Source organism: Oncorhynchus clarkii, chromosome 1 (genome assembly GCF_045791955.1).
Source record: "Oncorhynchus clarkii lewisi isolate Uvic-CL-2024 chromosome 1, UVic_Ocla_1.0, whole genome shotgun sequence".
Lineage (NCBI taxonomy): Eukaryota > Metazoa > Chordata > Actinopteri > Salmoniformes > Salmonidae > Oncorhynchus > Oncorhynchus clarkii.
In genome coordinates this window covers 77,389,780-77,401,714 of record NC_092147.1, presented here as the reverse complement: position 1 = coordinate 77,401,714, position 11,935 = coordinate 77,389,780, and the positions used below count along the sequence as shown (strand labels likewise).

General features: G+C 42.1%; 1 protein-coding gene across 5 annotated transcripts; it reads left to right on the top strand.

The window, feature by feature from the left end:
- The first annotated feature begins 88 nt into the window (after positions 1-88).
- On the top strand, positions 89-11,745 carry LOC139412664 (serine/threonine-protein phosphatase 4 regulatory subunit 3-like). 5 transcript variants are annotated; one of them, XM_071159329.1, is made up of 16 exons: positions 89-560; positions 1,506-1,561; positions 1,768-1,866; positions 2,320-2,943; positions 6,674-6,751; positions 6,850-6,966; positions 7,649-7,765; positions 8,036-8,167; positions 8,296-8,398; positions 8,745-8,786; positions 8,874-9,032; positions 9,293-9,462; positions 9,542-9,681; positions 9,900-10,048; positions 10,133-10,323; positions 10,495-11,745. In XM_071159329.1, the coding sequence occupies exons 1-16, from the start codon at positions 419-421 to the stop codon at positions 10,591-10,593; spliced, it is 2,418 nt and encodes an 805-aa protein (XP_071015430.1). In that variant the 5' UTR covers positions 89-418; the 3' UTR covers positions 10,594-11,745. The 5 variants fall into 5 exon arrangements, with proteins under 5 accessions (XP_071015430.1, XP_071015455.1, XP_071015435.1 ...); XM_071159354.1 differs by having other exon boundaries at positions 95-560; positions 10,214-10,361; XM_071159334.1 differs by having other exon boundaries at positions 99-560; positions 8,754-8,786.
- Positions 11,746-11,935: the final 190 nt, after the last annotated feature.

The following is an 11,935-nucleotide window of genomic DNA, read 5'->3' as shown; positions in this document are numbered from 1 at the left end:
CCAACCATATCGAAACTATTACAGCATTAACGCCATAGTACTGGTTTCCGTAGCCCCTCAGAGGAGACCCCGCGGCGGTAGCTGTTTGATTGACGTAGGGGAAGAAAAAGATCGGATTACAAGATGGCGGTCTGTGGACGATAGTGAAGAGGCCGTCGTAGTTGTTTTCAACGGTGAATTTTACAGTTCGATAGATATCCTGCTTTCTGCGGGTAAAAAAAAAAAACAATCAGCCGCGTAATATGTTCATTAATTAGCACATTATTGTAAATCATACTCAGATGTATGTCTGGGACATGCGGGTAGAAACACGTTTGAAGCTCGGGGATAAGAACATAGCTAGACAACTATTTTAAAGATCGGGTGAACTAACGTTAGTGTTGGCTTGCTAACGCGTTAGTTTTTCCTCAAGGTAACTATGTCGGATACTCGGCGGCGTGTGAAAGTATACACGCTGAATGAAGACCGACAGTGGGACGACAGGGGCACAGGACATGTCTCGTCTACCTTTGTCGAACGACTAAAGGGAATATCATTATTAGTTCGGGCCGAATCCGACGGTGAGTTGCTAACTAGCATATCTTATAAGTAGATGATGGCTCGTCACGTTTGTTTTGTTCGTAGTTAGCCAGCTAGCTGGTAGCTAGCACAGGCCTCCCATTCAATAATTCCACATCGCTAGCTAGTTTGCGAACGATCACCTTACTAACCAACTAGTTAGCGAGATCAGTTGGCAATCAATTGTTATTAGCTCACTAGCTACAAACGTAACTGCTGATGTCGACGTGTATGAGTTATTCTAGCCAACTACTGTAGCTAAATCACTATATTGCTAATACTGTCTGATTAACGTTATGTAGTTTGTTTTACGTTTAACGTTATTTGTAACCGTATGGGTGATTAGACTTGAAGATAACTGATTTGTTTTAATTATCGATGTAACGCTAGCATAACGTTAGCTAGCCAGTACTTGCAATATAAATGTGGTTGAACTAACTTTATTTGAAACTCTTTCCGTTTCAATACTTAAGGTTATATACTTAACGAACTAGTTATCGTGTTAATGAACATTAGTACATTAAAAGTAGTGAATCCAACTAGCTATATAACGAGCTAGCCAGCCAACTAGCAACCTGGTCAAATAACTGTTGCACAGCTTGCTAGTTTAACGTTGGCTAGGTAACGTTACTAGTAAACTCACTTGGCTAACTCAGTAGTAAATAAAGGGATAGTTGTTGGCCAGCCCAAAACAAATTGTCAGCTAATTTATGGTGTGTTGTCTTTGTTTACATGCACAGTTTGTCAGTAAAAGTGTTCGGGTTTCAACATTATCGTCAGTTACAACAGCCATCTTGTTGTTGATATTGAAGGCTTATTTGACGAACATTATTTCACACCATGTTAATGAATTAAGTTGTTGATTATATAGTTGGGAACATTTAGACAGCAAATAATTATTTCAGTATGGTAGTGGTTAGCTAACTAAATGTCCTCATGTCTTTTAGGCTCACTTCTTCTGGAGTCTAAAATCAGCCCAAATACTGCATATCAAAAACAACAAGTAAGTATTCTACCTCTATCAAGGCCTGCTGTGTCTCTTCAGTGTACATTCAGTGTTGTATTCGCTCTGGGGAAGTTCCATTTATAAAAGTAACCTATGTATCTAAATAATTGTGAATGTGTACAGTTGTGGTTAATTTGACAATGCAAATACTTGAAAATAGAATTGTCTGAACTTGATCATGAGGACTGTCTTTCCCTGCTCAGGATACTCTGATCGTGTGGTCTGAAGCAGAGAACTATGATCTGGCTCTGAGTTTTCAGGAAAAAGCTGGCTGTGATGAAATCTGGGAAAAGATTTGTCAGGTAGTGTACGGTGTTTACTCTATATGGTTGTGTAAGTCAGTGTAAGTTTTATGAGTACTACTATGCTATTTATAGTTGTTTTATGGCACCAGAAAGCATACTTTTTAACTGCAGGAACACCATTTATAGAACATGTCACAACTGTTGGTGACATACACACAAGTAAAAACATGCCTTGTCTGGAGAAACTGATTGTACCATATTTGCTTGATATTTGGAGCTCCTGCCCCCAATACTATGAATAACCATGTATGTGCATAGTAGCTCACTGCTGCTTCTTTAGGGGCCAGTAAACATACATTTTCTTTGTATGCCCATATAAGACTAACCCAGTAGTATTTAATCATTTTAAATGATAGAATATCATGTTATAGAAGTTTGTCCTTTGCAATGGGGGACTAGAGATCTTCTCTGTTATTCTTACCTTTGGCCTATGTCTAATTTTCACCCCAGGTGCAGGGAAAAGACCCTGCGCTGGAGATCACCCAGGACCCCATCGATGAGTCTGAGGAAGAGCGCTTCGAGGAGATGCCAGAGACCAGCCACCTGGTGGAGCTGCCTCCATGCGAGCTAGCCCGGCTGGAGGAGATCGCTGACCTTGTGACTTCTGTCCTGTCCTCGCCCATCCGCCGGGAGAAACTGGCCCTAGCCCTTATGAGCGAAGGTTACATGAAGAAGCTACTGCAGCTCTTCCAGGTGTGTGAAGACCTGGACAACCGTGAGGGCCTACATCATCTGTATGAGATTGTGCGTGGCGTGCTTTTTCTCAACAAGGCGGCTCTGTTCGAGGTCATGTTCTCAGACGACTGCATCATGGACGTAGTGGGCTGCCTGGAGTACGACCCGGCGCTGGTGCAGCCCAAAAGGCACCGCGAGTTCCTCACCAAGACGGCCAAGTTCAAGGAGGTGATCCCCATCACGGACTCAGAGCTGCGGCAGAAGATCCACCAGACGTACCGTGTGCAGTACATCCAGGACATCATCCTTCCCACTCCTTCTGTCTTCGAAGAGAACTTCCTTTCCACCCTCACATCCTTCATTTTCTTCAACAAGGTGGAGATAGTCAGCATGCTGCAGGTGAGTCACTGCAAACCAACAGTGCCAAACAACATTTTTCCATTCTTAACTACAAATGTAAGTCTATTTATTTATTTCACATTTTGCAGGATGAAATCTCGAGATGCACATCTCATTTGAGTGTCAAAAAAAAAAAAAACATACTTAGTAACAAGCAACTGTCTAATAATAAGTGAAATAATAATTCATTAAAAAAAGTACACTAACAGCATAGAATCATTGTTGTACAACTACTCCTGCTATAACTAATAAAAATTATAATACAACTTATTAACCCCTGCAACAACTACTAAGTCAACTAATAAACTACTAATACATTAATATACTAAGTACCTATAATATATACATACAGATTTACAAATATCTTCACATGGTGATGTTTCTATTAATTAAAAACACAAACGGGATGTCCTTAACATTTGAAAAGGGGCTTTAAATTCACAGATTTGAATGCCCTGTTTTCTATTGGTAAATTATTCCAATCAGTTGGGTCTTACAACAACCATGATGTAGTGTGAGCCTTGTCAAGTTAGGTGCTCCTTATATACACAGTACCAGTCAAGTTTGGACAGTCCTACTTATTTATTCAAGTGTTTTATTTTTATTTTTTTTACTATTTTCTACATTGTAGAATAAGTGAAGACATCAAAACTATGAAATAACACATGGAATTGTGTAGTAACCAAACAAAAGTTTTAAACAAATCAAAACATTTTAGATTCTAAAAAAGTAGCCACCCTTTGCCTTGATGACAGCTTTGCACACTCATTTTCTCAACCAGCTTCATGAGGAATGTATTTCCAACCGTCTTAAAGGAGTTCCCACATGCTGACTACTTGTTGACTGCTTTTCCTTCACTCTGAGGTTCAACTCTGGATGTGTGTTGGGTCATTGTCCTGTTGAAAATAAATTATAGTCCCACTAAGTGGAATCGTGATGGGATGGTGTATCACTGCAGAATGCTGTGGTAGCCATGCTGGTTAAGTGTGCCTTGAATTCTGAATAAATCAGCGTCACTAGCAAAGCACCATCACACCACCACCTCCATGCTTCACGGTGGGAACCACACATGCAGAGATCATCCGTTCACCTATTCTGCATCTCAAAGACAGCGTTTGGAACCAAAAATCTCAAATTTGGACTCATCAGACCAAAGGACATATTTCCACCGGTCTAATGTCCATTGCTCATGTTTCTTGGCCCAAGCAAGTCTCCTTCTTATTGGTGTCCTTTACTAGTGGTATCTTTGCAGCAATTCGACAATGAAGGCCTGATTCACGCAGTCTCCTCTGAACAGGTGATGTTGAGATGTCTGTTTCTTGAACTCCGTGAAGCATCTATTTGGGCTGCCTTTTCTGAGGTTGGTAACTCGAATGAACTTATCTTCTGCAACAGAGGTAACTCTGGGTCTTCCTTTTCTGTGGCGGTCCTCATGAGAGCCAGATTCATCATAGCACTTGATGGTTTTTACGACTGCACTTGAAGAAACTTTCAAAGTTCTTAATGTTTTGCGTTGACTGGCCTTCATGTCTTAAAGTAATGGACTTGGTCTTTTACGAAATAGGGATATCTTCTGTATACCACCCCTACCTTGTCACAACTGATTGGCTCAAACACAGTAAGAAGGAAAGAAATTCCACAAATGTAACTTAACAAGGCACATCTGTTAATTTAATTGCATTCCAGGTGATTAGCTCATAAAGCTGGTTGAGAGAATGCAAAGGGTGGCTACTTTGAAGATTCTATTTTGATTTAGCACATTTTGGTTAATACATGATTCCATGTGTGTGGTTTCATAGTTTTGATGTCTTCACTATTATTCTACAGTGTAGAAAATAGTAAAAATAAAGAAACCATTGAATGAAACCAACAATGTTGTGACTGAGTGTCTCTTGGTGCTTTTATTTTCTTGTGAAATTTGCCCCATCTGTAGATCTGAAGATACATGTATTGATTACAATTTATGTGATATTCTGCTGTTGTAAACAACCTGGAATGGATCAACTTTATGAATAGGGATGCACTGATGATATTTTTGGCCAATATTTTCCTTGCCAAAAAAAGTTGATGCCGATATTTATTAAACATTTGCGCCCTTTTAAGCATTCTAGTACGGTTAAATAGTTGCAACACACACGTTATTTTGTTGGCATTTACGTATGTCCTCGTTACCAGTAAAACATAATCAAAACCTATTTGTTTCACTTACTTGCTGTGCTGTTTCATTGTTCATTTGTTCAGTCTCAACCATTTCATCATACATGTCAACAGTGAAGTTTCAGCTCTGTCTATCCGTGGCCTTTCTTCCTCAGTGTGCACTGTCACTGTGTCCTTTTCCGTCTTGTTACAGACACAGCCAGACATTTCACGTAAACCCTGTTTCTTGTTTGCATCGAAGTAGCTGTCTTTGTACCTAGCATTGAGCATGGTGGCGACACAGTAGAGGCTCAGAGAGAATGCCACCGACTTGATTGTTCACAGCCTCTACTAGAGTACTTTTCCAAGTTAGCCCGGCGGTCTGTGTTGGCGTTTTTGTTGTGCAGGGGTTTCAATGCCATGACAGGGTATCACATTTGCTGCTGACGCAGTTGAGCTTATTTCTCGAGTCAGTTGTTCAAATTGGAGCTACAAGTGTTCATGTTCTCAAATGCCATTGAAATGGCAGCAGCGGAATGAGAACCAGCACATTCTTGAGCATGCAATACGGATTTCCTCAGTACGAAATCCTCGTCGACCCACTGCGCTGTCTGATTCAATTCTCATGGGGCTGACGTCTCTGGTCCAAATGTCCGTTGTGAAGCCCATAACAAGTTGCTTGTGGATGTTAGTTTCAACAATACTGTGTAACTCCAGTAGGGCAAAATCAGAAAAATAGCGCCTACTTGGTAGTGTGGTACCGGTGCTCGACCAGTCGGCGAAAGCCAACATCACCCAAGACAGAGAATGGTTGATTGTCAAGGGCAATGAATTCCATTATCTTGGCTTTAATGGATTTCGCCTCGGTTGTCTCATTGAAATTTTCTTACTCTTTCAAATGACTGCTCGATCCACACAGCTGACATTGTGGGCTAGGTTGGGAATGCTGTGTTGCATGTGTAGTGTTATATTTATCGTGGCGTCATTGTCGTCTACCTACGTTTTATAGGTATGCAAGTCAGCTTTGACATCGGTTTTGCACGTTGGCGTTAAACTAGACATCTGGCTGATGTTGGCGTTTTTAGCTAATATTGACCGATTCCGATATGCTTACCGCTTCTATATATTTTAAAAAATATCCTACTTATCAATGTATTTTATTTGACATAAATAGAATATCATATGATGTGATAAAATACTCATGCCACTTTGCTGTCTTCAGTATTGTAAATCGATGCTTGTTACTTCTCGATCAAACTGTCTTTGGCTCTGATATATGAACAGGTTTGTAGTTGATGGGGAATCTGTGAAGCCAACATACCAGTAGGCCCTGAATGTCTTGGATCTCACATTGATAACAATGATAAGGCTGTGGCATGATTTAATTTTTTTATTTTTAACTTCCCTTGGCAGTATAATTATACATGTTTAGAAGCTCAAGAGGGACATGGCCATGTCTATTGACCCCTGTAATAAATTTGGGTTCAGGCCTAGTGCTTTTTAACATGACCTCTCACCACAAAACCTCTACAGACCACAGAGATCTGAGATGCAGTTGAGTATGTTAACTTTATATCCCTGCCTTAAACTACAGGAGGATGAGAAGTTCCTCACTGAAGTCTTTGCACAGCTAACGGATGAAGCCACAGAGGACGGTAAAAGGAGGGAACTAGTAAGTTTAATGATTAACTCTATTTATTAAAAGCATACAAATACTCAGCTTTTGTCATGAATGTTTCAGTACTGTCCTGTTTTCCTTCCTCTTCACAGGTGAACTTCTTCAAAGAATTTTGTGCTTTTTCACAAACCTTGCAACCGCAAAATAGAGATGCTTTCTTCAAGACTCTGGCGAATCTAGGCATTCTTCCTGCTCTTGAAATAGTCATGGTATGAATGGTTACTATGTACATTTTAAATGTCTTCTTTTTGCATATTTACCCTGGACATTTGGTTGTGTGTTTGATGTGGCAACATTCTCTCAATCACTTGAATGTGAAATCTCATATCAACATCAAGGGCTGCATCTTGCCAGCACATGTCAAAAAAAGTGGAATGAATTTAAATGTACCAGAGTGACTCTTAAAGGGATGCTTCAGGATTTGGGTATAAAGCTCTTCATCTACTTCCACAAAGTCAGATTAATGGTGGCTACCATTTTTGTCTACCTCCGTACAGTTTGAAAGGAGTTGCTAAATAACGTTGCGCTATGATTGGAAGTCAATGGTAACCGCTAGCATGCTAATAGATTCCATAGACTGAGTCATTGCGCTACAGCTAGTTAGCTTTGGCTCGCAAAACTACCTCTAACATCCTTCATACTGGATGCATACAAAAAAAATTGTATCTGTGATTTCATCTGACTGGGGATGTAGATAAAGGTATTCATTGCCTAAATCCTAAAGAATCCTTTTAATCCTGAATTTATAAAGGTCTAGAAAGTCAGTTAGTCCAGATTGCACAAAGACTCCTGAGCCCCTACAGAAACACGTGGGTGGAGCTGAATGCGCTATTAGTTTGAGCTCACTGTGTATACCCAGTGTGTGACTAGTGTGTCTCACCGTCTCCACAGGGGATGGACGACCTGCAAGTGAGGGCTGCAGCCACAGACATATTCTCATACCTGGTGGAGTTCAGCCCCTCCATGGTCCGAGAGTTTGTTATGCAGGAGCCACAGCAGACTGATGATGTAAGTATATCATATAGCTAGCCCTACGTGATACTAGTGGGCCAATTTTTCCCATTTCTCTGACACATGTAGGTGCCATATGGAGATGTGATTATGTAAATGAGAAGGCATGATTATTTAACCATTGAACTGTTTCTTATAGTAGGTATTTACTGTTAACCCAAGCATACCTTTTCTGAGCATTTAGATTAGATGAGTCTGAATTCTCTAGGGTGTTCTAGGTTTCCTGTACTTGACGCTACTCACAGTTCCCCTCTGTATGTTCATTAGGATGTGCTGCTGATCAACGTGGTGATAAAGCAGATGATCTGTGACTCGGACCCTGAGCTGGGGGGTGCTGTGCAGCTGATGGGGCTCCTACGTACACTGATTGACCCAGAGAACATGCTGACGCCCACCAATGTAAGACTATGTCCAAATACACACGCACTCTGTCACAACACTGGGAGTAATGATTTATTATGCAAGAAAACAGAACAGCTAGCTATACCTCATGATTTGTATGATACTTTCACTTTGAATCCTGTCAGAAAACGGAGAAGACTGAGTTCCTCAGCTTCTTCTACAAGTACTGCATGCAGGTCCTAACAGCCCCTCTATTGGCCAACACTGTAGACGAGAAGAAGTCCAAAGGTGAGGAGGGGGACGATTTTTTGTATTTTAACTCGCATGATTATAGATCTAAATGGATGCATGCATGGTCCGTGCTATCCGGAATCGTTGGGACGTCCCAACCTCATTGAAGTTTACATTTTAAATGGTTAAGGCAAGGGTTAAGGTTTAGGTTAGGGACATCCCACGGATTCCGGATAGCACTGATAATATATGCATTGTGTGTATGGACTCTGGTCCTTTGTAGAATTTTGTGTGTGTAGGTCCAGCTCTGTGTGGATATGCATATCTTTTTGGTGGGCAGGCCAAGATGTCTTGGTTTGGATCTGTTTGTATGACTGATATTCATTGTTTTTATGTCTCTCAGCTTTGCAAGAGGGATCCACCAAGATCAACCCAGTGTGTCCTGGTATTTAACCATATATTATTACAATCCTAAATCTCATTTGACTAGGAGTGTCTCTCCCTATTGTAAATGCATGCCGCTGTCTTCCAGATAATTTCCAGACAGCTCAACTCCTGGCTTTGATTCTGGAGCTGCTGACATTCTGTGTTGAGCACCACACGTACCACATAAAGACATACATCATGAACAAGGACCTGCTACGACGAATCCTGGTGCTAATGAACTCTAAACACACCTTCCTGGCGCTGTGTGAGTCACCAGGAAAACACTACAGAGGGACATGGTTCTAGAATATGGGGAGCACCAAGCGTTGACATGAAAACATTGTGTCAGTAAAGTTAATTTGTTTAATGAAGCACATCAAGCTAGAACCCAGACCTTTGGACCCTTGGCTCCTGGGTATATTCCATTGATAAATCCACAACCTAAAATGTACTGCAAGTAATTGCCGGTATGGAGTTTCCTCAGCCTCTTTTCAAAGTGGTGATTGTACTGATTTTGTCTAACAGGTGCTCTGCGCTTCATGAGGAGGATAATTGGGCAGAAGGATGAGTACTACAACCGCTATATTATCAAAGGGAACCTGTTTGAGCCAGTCATCAACACTCTGCTGGACAATGGCACTAGATACAACCTCCTAAACTCAGCCATCATCGAACTCTTTGAGTTCATCAAAGTTGTAAGCCCCCATTCACCCTTAACATGTCTGGTTACCATTTTACCACATGCACACACTCTCATGACATCTATCTCTACAGGAGGATGTTAAGTCCCTGATAGCACACATCATAGACAACTACTACAAAGCACTTGAATCCATTGAATACGTCCAGACGTTCAAGGGCCTAAAGGGCAGATATGAGCAGGAGAAGGACCGACAGACCCTGAGACTCAACAGGTCAGTGTTTCGTCATCTCCCACAGACATGGACAACTGGAATGGCGTTAAAGTGGAACATTTGATTTGTTTGGTTCAGTCAAAGAGGATAACTTGGCATATACTTTAATAGCAGTTGGTTTGTGTTGAGCAAAGTAAAGTAATGTTGCGTTGTCAAGTAACTTATATTTTTGTTATTTATATAAAGCCTGTTAAAATTAGTTTACTGTATCCAAGCAGATATCGTAGGGATGCCCGAACGCTGGACGAGGATGAGGAAATGTGGTTCCATGAAGATGAGGATGATGACGAAGGAGAGGCTGTTGAGAAAAGTAGGCCAGAGGAAGAGTTCCCAGAGAGCTACGGAAAGTATATGGAAGCAAAAAAAGGTAAGTGCCGCCACTCGGCTCAGTGTGTTCAAACCCACAACTTGTGGAATGGTATGTTCACTATGTATTTCCGTCTCTTTACAGTTAAAGAGAGTGACGACAAAGAGAACTTCCCAACGCAGACCCCAACTGGCAGCTTTAAGTTTACCTTCTCTCATTCTGCAGGGGCTGCCAACGGTGCCAACGGCAAGCCAGCTGCCTCACACGCTGCCTCAGCCAGTCCCAACGGCTCCCCAGCCAAGTCGGACGCGACACCCAGCACCCTGGTAGTCAAGGTGAGCTTTCCCTGTCAACTGCCATTCTAATTGCCAAGGTGAGCCATATCCTCTTTCTACCTGTCAATCTGTAGTAAAAAGCCCCATTTGCCTGCCACCCCAGTAGTAAAAATTATCAAACCCAGGGTTGAGTCACTTGAGTTCTAATGTGACCTGTGTTCTCGTTGACAGACTGCGATGGTCGGCCTTGTAGACTACCCTGACGACGAAGACGAGGAGGAAGAAGACGAAGAGCAGTCGCCACGGAAACGTCCCCGTCTGGGCTCCTAAGCCAGTGAAATCGTCTGGTCTTGGTCAGCTGTGCCACAGTCACAGTCCACTGGACAGAGACCACTCCCACCTTCCTACCCTGCCCCCCCTGCTCCTACGTCCCCATATCTGGCCTGTGGACCAGAGAGGTTGAACAGTGCCATGGTTTCCCTGTTGGTCCAGCAGGGGCGCTGCACTTCACCCAAACCTCAGTCGCTCTACAGAAGGGGGAGCAGGTGCTAATGGGAGAGCCAGTCAGGCTAGCAGGACTAGCCGCTTAGTAATGGAAGCTTGATTGGCTGACCCTACAGAACTGTTCCTTTGGGTTGGGTGGAGGGAACTAGGCAAAGAGGGGGGATAAGTAACAAAAAAAAAAACGAACCTACAGAAAACAAAAGTTTCTTAGTTCCGAGGAGCAGGACTCAACTGTCGAAGCTGGGGCTGCATTGCCGAGGCTCACACACAACTAGTCAGGAATCCACTATTCATGAGTTTAAAAGTACTGTACAGGTTGTTTTTTTTCATCATATGCCCCTTAAGTGATTTTAAAAAGGGGAGAGCTATACCTGCCAGTGTATTTTTTATTTTTTTGCTGCACAAATGGTGGGACCACTGTTCACCCTTAATTAAATTCATTGTAGAAAGCAAGAGTTGCAATTCTGGTATTAAACTGCAGTAAAGTAATTTTTGCAGCTCACTGAGAATGTCTGAAGTTTGTGTATTCAGTGGCTTTGACTCACTGGCTCCAGCAGGTATGTATCTTGTTTTAAAAGAACAGAAACCCTTCTCAGTGGTACATACTACCGGTGATCCAGTTCAGTACTCCTGATGGGTTGAGTTTGTTGCTAGCACACATCCTGTTGGTCAGAACATATTTCAATCCAAAATTGCAGCAGTGGTGGCTAGACCAGCTACTGCCATTTATATAGACCAGGGATGCCCCCTCATCCCCATGTTTGTTGTTGAACAGTGTGGGTCAGAATAGTAGAATACACTAGGTGCAATTTTGTTGCATCAGTAGTTTCTCTTCTGACAGTCACTCAATTAGCCCATGTTGACAATTGGTAAATTAGTCTAGGCCAGCTATCTAAACTTGTGGTCATGGTTGAATTACCTACCGGGTGCCCCATTTTAATATATCTGATGATCAACTGCAAACGCATCCACCCTTTTGTAGAATAGCATGAAACTAAAACTTCAAATTCTCTGTCAAGATGGGGGCTGCTAAATTGTTTTGCTTGCAAGGTGGGTGTAACAATTTAGCTCCGGCACCCAAAGGGCCAGGGCCTACTGACTGAATCTGTGGGTATGGATGTGTGTAAGCAGACCTGCGAGCCGTTGCGGCCCCACTTGTGTTCAGATT